At 39.0% G+C, this 14,409-nt stretch overlaps 1 protein-coding gene across 2 annotated transcripts; it reads left to right on the plus strand.

Annotated features, from left to right (window-relative positions):
- Positions 1 to 847: 847 nt before the first annotated feature.
- On the plus strand, positions 848 to 14,253 carry TKTL1 (transketolase like 1). Of its 2 annotated transcripts, XM_070935197.1 has the most exons (15): positions 848 to 957; positions 1,522 to 1,639; positions 1,846 to 1,959; positions 2,519 to 2,616; positions 2,825 to 3,016; positions 3,098 to 3,225; positions 3,308 to 3,501; positions 5,649 to 5,813; positions 5,902 to 6,058; positions 6,969 to 7,099; positions 9,410 to 9,493; positions 10,962 to 11,058; positions 11,171 to 11,289; position 12,039; positions 12,840 to 14,253. In XM_070935197.1, the coding sequence occupies exons 1-15, from the start codon at positions 848 to 850 to the stop codon at positions 13,010 to 13,012; spliced, it is 1,881 nt and encodes a 626-aa protein (XP_070791298.1). In that variant the 3' UTR covers positions 13,013 to 14,253. The 2 variants fall into 2 exon arrangements, with proteins under 2 accessions (XP_070791298.1, XP_070791297.1); XM_070935196.1 differs by lacking the exons at position 12,039; positions 12,840 to 14,253 and having other exon boundaries at positions 11,171 to 11,298.
- Positions 14,254 to 14,409: the final 156 nt, after the last annotated feature.

Below are 14,409 nucleotides of genomic sequence, written 5' to 3' on the forward strand. Positions count from 1 at the left end.
AGCTGCCAGTGGCATTCTTCCTCTCCTGCAATGCCAAACCTGCAAGGCTACACATAGAGAACTTCCAGAGAGGAAGTTCACCACATTCCAGGCTGCCTGATGTTTCTGGACAGTCCATATGTCAATTCCTTCTTGAAGTTAGGCTCTTAAGGTCAGCTCTGCAGCCCTTCCAATTTGATTGGGTGAATATTGCGTTTCGGTATTGAGCTCAGCAAGAATTATTCCCCAAGCTGTAGGTAGGATTTTATAGTCAGTACCTGGGGAGGGGAAAGGGAATTCTTTCCTGCAATGTCACAAATGGGGAAATAATTTTCTCCTGCATCCACACCTCTTTTAAAAAAGGTGCTCATCAGAAACCAGCCTATGAAAGGTAAGCGGCACTCCTCCGATGTCCTGTGTGAGGTTTCACACAGACGGAAAACATTTCTTTCATTTTCGAGCACAAGTAGTAAAAAGTATGGATCTCATTCAAGCACCCTGAAAAAGCTGCTTTCTTCAGTCCAGTCTAATGTAGCGACGTCAGAACAAGATCCTCGGGCTGTACCACACCTAATTCACTCCTCGTCCATTCGGCTCCCACCCTCCGCGAGGATGGCTCCAGAAAGCAGAGGGCAGAATCTGGCGAGTATCACGTGAAGAGAAAGTGCCCAACTGAAACTGATGTTCTAGCACGCCCTCAGGCCAGGCAATTGCTTTTACGCATGGGGTGACCGACGCAAACCCCACTCCTCGCCAATTTCCCCAGCCTCTGAGCTCACTTCCTCTTGCAGGCGGAGCGCCGGCCAGCCGGATTAAAAAAAAAAAGAGCAAAACGTGCTTAACGCATCGGGATATTAGGAGGTTCATCATGGCCAGCAGCTACGTTAAACCGAAGGAGAAAACGCTGCAAAACCTACGAGATATTGCTAGTCGCCTTCGGATTCACTCTATTCGGGCAACTTGCGCTTCGAACTCCGGGTAATCGAAGAGAAGGGATGCGTTGCACTCTCTTTTCTGAGGGAGCTTGTGATATTCCCACCATTGTCCTGCGCCGGGGATTGTATTTTCTTTTTTGTTTCTTACATCTAAATGTGATAATGGGAACGTTTCCTGGTACAATATATTGCCATCCTCTCTTAGGTTCGCTTGCAGGGAGGGGGCAATGAAGGTTTTATTGGGTTACAGTCTCAGAAGGGCTAACTAGCGGCTTCCATCAAATGAGATGATGAAGCCAAGAAATGTTCTTAATTAGTTTGCAGAAATCCATTAATTTGAATAGCTTTTTTCTAGGTCGGTTAATAGCTTTACTTGAAATTTATGGACTACTGTACTCTCATTAAACTAGTCTTCCTCAGCCTATGGGTGATGTTGTGAGGCCTATCTGTAAATTTTTTATTGCTTCTGGTGAACACAGAAGACACAGGGGTGCCTTTTAACTGAACATTATGCTCTGAATTGTAAATTCAATTCTAATAGTAATTTTGTATCTCTCTGTGGGTAGCTCCTATTCAATTTTTGTCTCTCTGCCTTTTGACCTTGCAGACACCCAACATCATGTTGCAGTGCCGCAGAGATCATGTCTGTGTTGTTCTTTCATACCATGCGCTACAGGCCAAATGAACCAGGCCACCCCAGCAATGACCGCTTTGTGCTCTCTAAGGTGACAGGAGTGCGAGGAGTATGGGGGAGGTGGTCTTTGGAGAATGGGACTGGATTATAATGCTCAAGTAAGGCCACAGTTTATTTCTTCCTAGCTGAGAGTTCAACTCAGTTCTTTCTGCAGCACCACATCCAGAGTAATCGTCTTAAAAACTAGAGAGATTACAATTTCATGGTTGTGATGGCTACTTTGTTTGCCCCTCGCAGGGCCATGCTGCGCCTATACTCTATGCTGCATGGACAGAAGCTGGTTTTATCAAGGAGTCTGAGCTGTTAAATTTGAGGAAAATAGACTCTGACCTGGAAGGTCACCCAACGCCTGTAAGTACTTTTCTAAGAATAGTGCTGGGAATTTTGGGGAGCTTTGAAAAAAATAATAACTTGACCTATCCAGTCAAAATACATACATACATATATACGGATAGATAGATAGATAGATAGATAGATAGATAGATAGATAGATAGATAGATAGATAAAACTTAGATGGTATAAAATTTTGTTTAAATTAATTGTACAAGATCAGCTTTTTAGGATGTAACAATAGTACTGTTGCTTCTTTCATGAAGACATCTGGATCACAGAAGCTTAGCCCATAAAATTGGCTTTGTTCTACTGTGCAAACTAGTATTAAACATATGTATAACAAAACTGGCATTTTATGATAGAATTACAAACTGGAATATATTTTGTTGGAATACAAAGGCACTAAAATAAGGTGTGTATTTATATATTTATATTGGAAAAGATCCAGATTGTGTTTCTGTCCAGAAAAGATAGAGGACAAAGGACTAATTTCATAAAGACTGTTTTCAATGAAATACCTAACAGATTGTATTGGTATTTATTCCGTTTGTAAAACTCTTTCTTTTTGCTTAACAGAGACTTCCTTTTGTGGATGTGGCCACTGGTTCCTTGGGGCAGGGCCTGGGAGCTGCCTGTGGAATGGCCTATACAGGGAAATATTTTGATAAAACAAGGTGAGAAATCTGGCAAAAGTCCACATAATGAAGCCTGTTGCTTCTTTCACAAGAAAAGTTTCTTGCTCCTTTTTTGTTTTTTGTTTGCTTTATTGCAAAGTCCACTTGATCAGAGAATGGCAAAGAATGTATGGTAAAAGAAACTTATCCTACATGCATGCATACACACACACACTTATTGGGACTCTTGTGTCTTGCTATCTTCTAGTTACCGAGTTTACTGCCTACTGGGTGATGGTGAATCCTCTGAGGGATCAGTATGGGAAGCCCTACAATTTGGGTCTCATTATCAATTGGATAATCTAGTGGCCATTATTGATGTGAACCGGCTGGGACAAAGTGAAGCCGCACCACTGGGCCATGATACAGATGTTTATCATAAGCGCTGTGAAGCCTTTGGGTAAGCATTGCTGGCTGTTTTTGTTCTAATTCTGGTAGGAAGCCTGCTGCCTTTTGCCCCAACCTTTTCCTCTTCTGCTAGATGGAATACCTGTGTTGTGGATGGTCATGATGTGGATGAATTATGCCAGGCTTTATGGCAAGCAAGTCAACAGAAGGGGAAGCCCACCATGATTGTGGCCAAGACTTTCAAAGGACGGGGAATCCCAGGTGAAAGTAGTCTCTGAATCTTGGGAATGGGAAAAGGTAATAAGAGTCCTTGAATGTCACTTACTAATGTTCTCTGTTTTAGATGTGGAGAATGCTGACAATTGGCATGGAAAGCCCATTCCAAAAGATAAAGTGGAATCTGTTATCTCTACCATTCAGAGTCAAATCCAGACTAATGATGTTCATACTATCCAGCCACCTGCTCAAGATGTGCCTCCAATCAATATCACGGATATCAAAATGCCTTCTTTTCCTACCTATAGTAAAGGAGAAAAGGTACTGCTTGGGCTAAGCAGATTTTTCTTTCAGTATTGCCAATTCTCTAACTACCATATTTTTCGGAGTATAAGACGCACCTTTTCCCCCCTAAAAGGGGGTGGAAAATTTAGGTGCATCTTATACACCGAATGTAGCCCCGCCCACCCACTGGCCCCCACCCTTTGGCCTCTGACTCCCAGCAGTTTACTTCCTTGCAGCAAGCAGCAACAGCTCATTTCAGCTTCAGCACAGCCTAATTAGCACAAGTTGATTGGATAGGCCTCCTGACTCTCAGCTGTTTTGCGCAGGCCTCTGCTGCTTGCTGCAAGGAAGTAAATTGCTGGGAGCAGATTTTTTTTTTCTTGTGCTGATCAAGCTATGCTGAAAATGAAAATGAAAGTAAAGCAGGCTATTTGCTGTTTGCTGTAACGAGGCAAAATTGCTGGGAGGCAGAGGTAGATTTCTTTTTCTTGTTTTCCTCACCAAAAAAGGTAGGTGCATTTTATACTCCAAAAATGCTGTATTTTTCTTCTGTCCTTTTTGTACCATGCATTTTTTTCAAAAGGTCTGTGTGACATGGATTTGATGCAGAACACTCACAAATTCCATATAATTTTTTTTCCTCTCTGAATCCATAAGAAAGGACTAAAGAAGTCCATAAGAATGTTCTGTCTTATTTATTGTTGACATTTTGATAACATGCATCTTCAGTGTTAATTTGGACACTGAGCTGAAATGGACTTTTCTCTTTCTGTCACATTCCATTTTCCTAACCCTACCTCCTTTGAGATACCTTTCCTTTCGTCCTCAAATCCAGTTTGATAGTACCCCTTATCCAGTGGTGAAATCTAAAATTTGTTACTACCGGTTTTGTGGGCGTGACTTGGTGGTGGGGTAATGTGACGGTGGGCGTGGCCATTTTTTTTTTTTACTTTTAAAACCATTTTTTCTACAACCTCTTCGGTGAAGAGGTTGTAAAAAAAATGCTTTCAAAAGGCTCTAACGATCCAAGCTGAGTTGCCTGATCGGTAGAGGCTTTTTAAAAAACCTCTGCCAATCAGGCAACTCAGCTTGGATTGTCAGAGGCATTTAAAAGAAAAAAAACCCTTTTTTCTTTTAAATGCCTCTGACGATCCAAGCTGAGTTCCAAACTAAGTTAAAAAGCCTCTGCCATCAGGCAACTCAGCTTGGATTGTCAGAGGCATTTAAAAGAAAAAAAAGGGTTTTTTTCTTTTAAAAGCCTTTGATGATCCCAGCTGAGCCGTGCGATCATCAGAGGCATTATTTTTTACTTTTAAAAGCATTTTTTGGCCGAAGAGGTTGTAGAAAAAATGCTTTTAAAAGTAAAAAAAAAAGCCTCTGATAATTGTGCGGCTCAGCTGGGCATGGGGTGGGCAGGGATTTTTGCTACCGGTTCTCCGAATCACCCGCCTCCATCGCTATAGGATCAGGCGATCCGGTCCGAACTGGGAGCATTTCACCCCTGCCCTTATCCCACAGAGAAACCCTGCAAAGGACCCACAATTGTATGTGAATTAAGTAAGCTTTATGCAAGACAATAAGCCTGTGCATGAGAATAAAAGGCAAATTAGTATATTAATTTGGAAAATGAAAGCATAATTTAGATCAGGATTTGCATTCATTTTTGGAATAGGAACTACACTTAACCAGGGCACGTACACAAAATTATTTGGAATAGATGGGATCTGGACAAAAATGAGCTTTAATTAAGTAAAAGTACTTTATTATTTTCCATGTTTGCAATAATTTCCTGCTTTTATGTAACGATTAAAAGGGTCAGTGCAGGAGATTCTAGAGGCATATCCAAAGTGTTTGAGGACTGCATGCAACTCTGAGCCTCAATTTAGACAATTTAGAAATACTGTATAAATTTTAATGCAAAATTTTAATCTCTCCTAGTACAGGAATTTAATATATAATGGCTGTATTCTAATGTCAATCCTCCACTGCTTTTCATGCAGTGACTTCTTGGAAGTTTTTCCTAGCTAAAATAAATGGAGTTTTTCCCAACTTGTGTCTAGACATATGATAAGAAGAATGAAGATGTTTATAGAAATGTAATATTTATCAAATGTGATTAGAATGTCCTTTTGACTTGGTGGTAAATTAAATGACCTGCAATGAGATTTTCTTTTTTTTGTCAGGTGGCTACCCGCAAAGCCTATGGTTTAGCCCTGGTAAAACTGGGAAAGACTAACAAACATGTGGTTGTTTTGGATGGTGACACTAAAAACTCCACTTTTGCTGAGTTTTTCAAACAAGCCTATCCAGAACGCTATATAGAGTGTTTCATTGCTGAACAGAACATGGTGAGTCTGAAAACATGAAATGGATTGGTGAATCTTGTGGCATGACCCGTTCCAATGACATTTTTGTGTGTGTGTGTATGTGCTCTAGGTAAGTGTCGCTCTGGGCTGTGCTGCTAGGAACCGCACCATTGCATTTGCCAGCACCTTTGCTGCCTTTTTCACTCGAGCATTTGACCATATCCGGATGGCTGCTATCTCCCAATCAAACATTAAGCTTTGTGGGTCACACAGTGGGGTTTCTATAGGTATGTTCTGCCTGATATCTAAACCCTTTTACTTTAATTACTATAATTAGACTTAAAGATTCTTGTTTCTCCAGCAGGGTGAGAACCATTACAAATTGTTCTTCCTGTTTATCATTACAGCAATCCTATACTATAATTTGACCCAAAGTCATTCAGTAAGCTTCTTGACTAAATGGGAATTTGAACATAAATCTTTATAGTCTTCTTGACTATGATGACCATGCTGATACTTTCCTGTTTATTTACATAGCCTGCAGTTGATCAAGATATTTAAAAACAGAACATTGTTATTAACTGAAGATCAAGAGTATGATATAGCAAGGAATCCTGATTTTTTTCCCAGTTCATTTGGTTTTTCTTTCTTCCAGTGATCTTGGACATACATATTTGGGAATCAGCTGCTTGGGCAGAATGCTAAGTTGTGAAAGAATGTTGGCTTTAGTAGTCCAAATACAACATAGTCATCCTAGGAAAAATCTACTTTTATGTTTATGCTAGCTGTACACCAGAAGTGAAGATTGGTTATTATTAATAATTCAATTTAATGATAATAGTTAAGTTTAATGTTAATAGTCTAATGTATAGGGAAAGTAGAAATTGTTTAGATGGAGTGCTCGCAGAGTGTTTTGGGATTTCTGCTTTATTCTCTTTGCTGTTCATCTACTCAAAATACCAAATGCCTGAACTCAGCTAGCTCTACCTGAAAAAGAAATTTTGATTTGTAAATAATGTGATTAGCCTTTTGTCGTTTTCATAAAAAACTAAATTAAGCAATTGTATGCTAAATCTCAGTGGCCTAATATTGGGATAAAGTTGGGGTATTCATACTCTCAAATGCATGCTATAGTGTTTGAATGCATTCTTTTCTGTGACATGGCAAGTGATTTATTCAACTGCTTCTTCATCCCAGGAGAGGATGGGCCCTCTCAGATGGCTTTGGAAGATCTAGCCATGTTCAGAACTATTCCAGGTTGTACTGTGTTTTACCCAAGTGATGCAGTCTCCACTGAGTATGCTGTTTCTTTGGCAGCAAACACCAAGGTATGTGGATAAAGGATATTATCTCAGGTATTGGTCTTGGCCTGTCAAGATTGAGGTATTATCATTAAATTAGGGAAGTAAATTGTGGTGTGCTAGAGTAAGAAATCACAATTTGCAATAAAGCTTCTTGCTTATAGTATTTTCTTTTACCCTGACCCTCATTTTCTTGCAGGCTATTTCATTTATTTATTTCAAGCTGTTTTATACCATTTGAAAACAAATCTAAGCATTTTTAAAAAGTTAATTTTTTTTTTAATTTGATTTATATGCCGCCCTTCTCCGGAGACTCAGGGCGGTTTACAATGCGCTAAGCAAAAATTCATAATAATACATCCAAGTAACAGCAGAGACATATTAAAACATTCAACAAATACATCCATATATCAGAAAACAAAAGTTGTAACAATTGTAAAACCTTATTAAGCATTAACTGCATACATTCTAGATACATACTTCACAGAATCTCTTAAATGGCCAGAATTTCACAAGCTGATTAAGGCTATAGCAACTTTTCCAAATCAATGTAGATTCTTACTGGTTGGCATCCTAATGTTTTTGTCAATTTTATTTTTTATTTGAGATTATAATTAACACATATCTTTCATGAATAGTTCCTCGGGGTATTCTGTATATTTCCAGTGTGGTATCGTTCATTCTTTACTTGAATTATATATAATTCTGTGATATTTATTTATTTATTTAACATATGGCTGGTCATACACAATATTAAAACACTTCCTTTTTACAGGTTAAAACAATTAAAACAATTTAAAAAGCAGTAAGAAAACCTAAGAAGAAAACAGAAATAACATTTCAGAGTTTAATGTCGAGTTTGGAGATCCAGTCAGTAGCTGTCGTTGTTACGCAGAGGAAGTCCCTAAAATCTCCTGGATACCTTCTGTTAGAGCATTCCCTCACTTTATGTTGGATAGTCTGTCGGAGGCCTTGCAATCGCATTGTGCTGAAGGTGTCTTTCCCCATTTATACAAGGAGTCGGCACACACCCCATGAGTCGTTCTAATTCTATTGTATGTCACCCATATGTGTCAGGGTAGATTAAATCCTGGAGGTATACAATTAGGATTAATATGCTCAGAAATATCTTGGGGGGAATAGCTATTCCACTCTTCCATCCACTTTTGTGTGGTGTTCAGATGATCGGCCAGCAGCTTAAGCGCTGTCAAGAGTGGTGGGTTTCTTGACTTTAATCGGCATCTTAAGAGATCAGGAATGTAGCCATGAATGGGTAGAGAGGAATTTAACAGGATCTTACTATACTCCCAAATGAGAGCTTCTTGTCATCGTAAGTGTGGGGGGAAGTATGTGACTAAGAACTGGTAGCCAGTAACTAGGTGTAGATTTTATGCACCCAGTAATTAGCCTCATCGTATGGTTGAGTTGAACATCAATAAGTCCTGTATGTGAGCTGTTTATCTATACAGGTGTGCAGTATTCCGCTGCACAGTAGCAAAGCCCGAGGGTTACACATCGAAGAGTTGGGGCTGAAGCTCCCCAAGTTGTTCCGCATAGTTTTTGTAGAATGTTATTTCTGCTGTTAACCTTGGCAGCCATATTCTGAATATGTTTTTTAAAAGACAGAGTCCTGTCTAAGGTGACCCCCAGATATTTTGGTGTTGCCTCATATGGGAGTAGTTTGTTGTTTAGGTATACATTGAGTTCTCTTTTTGCCAATTTGTTGTTAAGGTGAAAACATGATGTAACTGTTTTACTTACGCTTGGGATTAACCTCCATTAGTGGAAGTATGTACTCAAAGTTGTAAGGTCGGCTGTAAGTACGCCTTTTGTAGCTTCGATGTCCTTGTGGCTATATGCTAATGCCAGGTCATCAGCATAAGAGAACTTTGTTGATAGCGTGGATGGTATATTGGAAATATATAAGTTAAATAGAGATGGGGCCAGCACGGAGGCAAAGTTACTCGCATCCGTGGCAATCCTTAAGCCACACGTGCCTCCTGGGTGGTGCTAAATGAGTAACAGATGGACTGGTAGCCAGACATCTGCGAGGATCTCCTGGCTTCACACACAATCTCTCAGTCCTTTTAAAGACCTTTTAAGTACCAAAAAAAATAGCAGAAACAGCAGAAATAACAGAAATTCTGTGATAGCATTGCACTAAAAAGTGGTTAAGATGCTTTGCATAAATTTAACATGTTTTTTATTGCTGTGTTCTTTAAATAACATTTCAATACAATTATTTAAAACCATTCTATGTTCTATAATGTTTAATTTTGGTAAGATCTCTGTTTCTTCTTCTGAGTATTCATATTCTTCTTGCATATTGCTCCTTAGGGAATATGCTTCATTCGTACCAGTCGTCCAGAAACTCCTATCCTTTATTCTCAGGAAGAAAAGTTTGAGGTTGGCCATGCCAAGGTAAAGGATTTGAAACACATGATTTCTGGTTCTATTTCAGCTTTCAAAGATCCAAAGAAAGAACTCTGGTATTAGGCAATTTGGCCTATAATGGTAGTCGAACATTTAGTATTCCTTTGAATGGTGCCCTATACCATGAACTGAAATGTGCTGAGTAAGAATTATGGCATCCAAATATTTTTTTTCCCACGTAGGTAGCTTGGCTTCAGATAAAATACAGAACACAGTCTTAAATTATTTAGAAATGTTATGAAATAATGAAAGGAGATTATATACAGAAGAGCGATCCTATTTCTAAAGCTAAACCTTTAACGTAGACCAGTGTTGGTGAACTTTTTCAGCACCGAATGCTGAAACGGGAGTGTGTGCATGCGTGCATGCGTGCTGGAAACTGGAAGACCAGGTGGCCAGCATGCATGTGTGCGCCAGAAACAGCAAGATCATCTTCCTAGCGTGCGCATGCACACCGGGCAGCTGCTCTTCCAGTTTCTGGCACTCCCATGTACTTGAAGACCAGCTGGCCAGCACGCTGGAACCCGGAACAGAAACAGGTGACGGCTTGTGTGCCTGGAGAGATGGCTCTGTGTGCCACTTTCGGCACGCGTGCCATAGGTTCGCCATCACTGACATAAACCATCCTTGCCTGCCTGGCCAATCAAGAGAATGTAGAAGTTATTGCATCAAGTACTGTAGTCTACCATTAGATGGCAGAAGACTGATACTATTCTGACAATAAGAATTTTTACTTATCCTAGCATCTATAGAGACTTTCAACAAATGAGAAGTGAGTTGAGTTCCTGTTTTTCCTAGCTGTAGAGATAAATCCCTGGAATTTGGATTAAGATTTAGTTCAAACAAAGCAATATTAAAGAGACTGCATCCAGTTAGCAACTGTTTAAAGGAAGGCAGTTTAGTTGTCTTGGGTGGAAAAAGAAAGTTGATTTTTCAATATTTTCCATTGTTATCACAATTTTTTTATCATCTTGTTGACTTCAAAGTTTCATTTTGTGCATTTTGGATCAGAGATGAAGTCTAAGCATTAAGGGCAAGTTGTCCTCCATATGCAGTGCACTTTCTCATAATTATTTAGAATTTGATCTTGAGAAAACAATTTCTTTTTGGATTGGATAATAGTCCTTTTTAGGGATTTCAATGTTGCTATATCTCTGCAGTAGAAATAAACCTACTTAGTGGATCAGTTGTGAACAATCAGGCCTCTTTAGGTAACCTTTGATGATACGCATGGAGAATTCTTGGTAATGGCATTTGCAAGCAAGTATATTAGGGAAGGTACATGTTAACAGTGGAGTTCTGTCTATACTTGTAGTTTCTTCATACTTGCTTAGAATACATTAATTCTCAGATCTAAAATACTCCCGCTTCCCTTATTCTGTATGATTTTAGTTTAGTATGTTAGTAGGCTAGGCATCTTCTAAAAATGCTTATGTCTATTGATTACTTTTTATAGGTAGTTCGTATAAGTGATGCTGACAGAGTAGTTGTTATTGGAGCAGGTGTCACACTTCATGAAGCCCTTTCAGCTGCTGATGAACTAGCCAAACAAGGTACTGGACACTGAAGCATTGGAGATTATAAATCCAATTATATGTCGACTTGATCAGCAATTTTAATAGAATTATCTTTCATTCTTCTCATTAGTATTTTGCTTTTTTCTAGGGATCTATATCCGGGTAATTGATCCATTTACAATCAAACCTTTGGATGCTGATACCATCATTTCCAATGCCAGAGCCACTGGGGGACATATCATTACAGTTGAGGATCATTACAAAGAAGTTAAGTAGTTACCTAAGAACATTTTTTCAGACATTGTTGAGAGAAATTGGATATGGCTAAAGATGCACTTGCCCAGATCCCCTATATTAGTAACTTTTTTTACAAACTAGTTTTGCTTCTGTTATTGCCAAGATTGATTATATGTTGTTGATACCACTTTTTCATGTGCTGCTCAATAGTTTAGAAACACCTATTGCTGTGCTTTGTAGAGAAAAATTATACATTGGGAGTACAACCTACTATGGCCTATGAATGATTGCCTTATGGTCATTCAATTTCTGTTAAAACAAGTGTGGTAGCCTGTTAATATATGTGGGCTACCTGTGATGCTAGTTGGTGGGTCGGGGGCCATATATCCTTTTTCTCATGTTGAGATCCCCAGTGCAATATGCTTCCCTGCATCTCACCAAATAGCTAGTCAACAGGCTCTTATAAATGTGATATCACACTCTTCAGCTTTAGCAGTATATATTTCTCTCATATCATAAACAATAGAGGGCTACAATCAAGACATCAATTCAACAGCCTGCTTATCAGCCATTTGTCATATGCCTAAAGTGTCATTAAATACAAGAGCTCACCACACATTCTTTCTGCCCACCAAATGGTTGATTAGGAAACTGTCAAAAGTGAGACAGTAATTAGAATGGGACAACTTGCCATGGGACAATTCAACATGGGAGAACTCAGAAGAGGGACAAGTAGAATTGTAGCTCATCCCAGCCTTGAGGACTACTGACTTGAGAAGGGTCAAACCTAAAGTAAGACAAAGCCTGCTGAAATTCACTTGTGCCTCTCTTGAGTTCTCCCACTTTGAATTGTCTTGTGGCAAATCAGCTGGAGCAAGATGGCTGGGGCATATTGGCCACAGTGAGTTGTCCTAGTATATATTGGATACCGGTAAATAATACTTGTAGACTATACTGGAGCCTTTTGGATTTTAGAAAGGCAGTAATTTTTCCTTCTTGTGATTTAATATGAAACTGTAGATCTCTTTAACATATGAATTATCTGAACCCTATGAAGTCAAGTTGAGCTTAATTAATTGGCATTCATGCTGTTTAAGCTTGTAGCTTTCTCCTATAGAAAGAAGCACAATCTCAACTGCTCTATAAAAGAAGCTACTGTATTTGTGTGCTTTTATTTGTTCATAGAATGCAAGACAATGCATGGGTAAAAGAGCTTCTATACAGTGGAAAGAAAAATTGATGCTTTTCTTTGAACTCTCGGCACCAAACAAGAAAATAAGCACATCTTTATAAACTCCCTGTTTTAATATTTCTTGCAATTCTGTTTCTCTGAATTTCTCTGAATGAGAAAGACAAAAGGTAGATGTCTGACTGCTGCTAAAATACGCAAACCTATTTCTTGATGAGCTTAATTGATAAAGGGAAGTGCATATGTAACTTTGTAACTTTGAGTTACATACGAAGTACATGTACTTTGTAACTCAAACTTTCATATGAAGTTGTTAAAGGGAGCAGATTGCACCAAACAGGCTCTGAGTGAAAACCTCCATTTATGACCATCTTTTTCCTTCTCTCTCTAGGTGGTATTGGTGAAGCTGTAGCTGCAGCTGTCTCTGGAGAACCTGGTATTTTAGTCCAGAGTCTAGCTGTGTCAGGTGTGCCTCGGAGTGGAAAACCTGCTGAGCTCTTAGATCTCTTTGGGATCAGTGCAAAACACATAGTAACAGCTGTGAAGAGCACCTTTGCCAATTGATTTGACAGGGATGAAGGAAAGAAGAGTTATGAAATTATGAAAACAGATTCTGAAGAACAGAGTGACAACTGTTTGGTTTTCTAGATAGTCATCCAAAAGTAACCCCTTATGAATCCAAAACATGCATTGTTTAACTTTTAAACTTTTAACAATTGCAATTAATATTAATTTCCTGGGTTTTGGACCAGATTTTGAGTGCAAATAAGCTTAAATTATTTTGTAACACAGTTCTCATCCCATCAGTATGTCATTCCTTCTAATTTTTATCTGTAATTACACATTAATTGGATCTGACTGTTCTACATGGACCAGTAACGCTCATCTTATTGGAGTTTATGGTTACCTTTTCGTGTGCTTGATTCCTATCCTACTTGACTTTCTCCTCTTCAGCCTGACATTCCAAAATTGAGTTGGGTAGATTTTCCATGGGCTATTTCCTGCCTGAAAGAGTTCATGCGTAATTAGTTTTTAATTTAACAAAAATGCAAGTACCTCTTATGGGAATGTGATCATCTAAATTCTTCAAATATATATTAATAATGGTATTGTCTTAAGATATCTGATGTAATTATTAAGTATGGAGTGGTTCCAAGGAGATGCAGGCTTAAGTCCAGCTTCCTCTACAGCAGCTCACAGTGATTTGGGTCCATTCATACTCTCTCAACCCAACCTACCTCACAAGTTGTGGGGAAAATGGAAACAGGAAGCTGCTTATATGCTGCTATGAGTTCCTGAAGGAAAGGAGGATATAAGCTTAACAAATAAGCAGATTTAAATGTGACCAAAATAATGTTTCTGTATTACATGTGCTTTTACTGTCATTAAGGAAATCAATAAACTATCATTTCTTGCGGATGATTTGCATTCATATTGGAAATACTTGTGTGAAATATTTGTGTGTATTTACACATACTTGCATAAGTATGTGTAAATACATACACATACTGCCACCGGTGGTGGGATAGCCTCCCACCGGCCAGTACGCTCCCACAGAGAGGGACTCCTCAGGGTGCCGTCGGCCAGACAATGTCAGCTGGCGACCTCCGGGGGGAGGGCCTTCTCTGTGGCAGCACCTGCCTTCGGGAACGACCTGCCCCCGGAGATATGTAGGATCCCAGATCTCCGTGCTTTTCGCCGTGCCCTTAAAACTTTTTTATTTCATCAAGCCGGGCTGGCTTAACACCTCCCCCCTTAGATATTTTTAATTGTTAATTGATTTTAGTTGGGGTGTTTTAAATTTATTGGGCCAAAATTTGTTTAATTCTTTTTATTAAAAAATTTAAATTTTGTATACAATGTTTTTAGTCTTGGCTGTTCACCGCCCTGAGTCCAGTGGGAGAAGGGCAGTATAAAAATCTAATAAAATAAAATAAATAAATAAATGTGTGAAATAGTGT

Source organism: Pituophis catenifer, unplaced genomic scaffold, assembly GCF_029215685.1.
Source record: "Pituophis catenifer annectens isolate HBS135680 unplaced genomic scaffold, rPitCat1.0.hap2 SCAF_2, whole genome shotgun sequence".
Taxonomy (NCBI): domain Eukaryota; kingdom Metazoa; phylum Chordata; class Lepidosauria; order Squamata; family Colubridae; genus Pituophis; species Pituophis catenifer.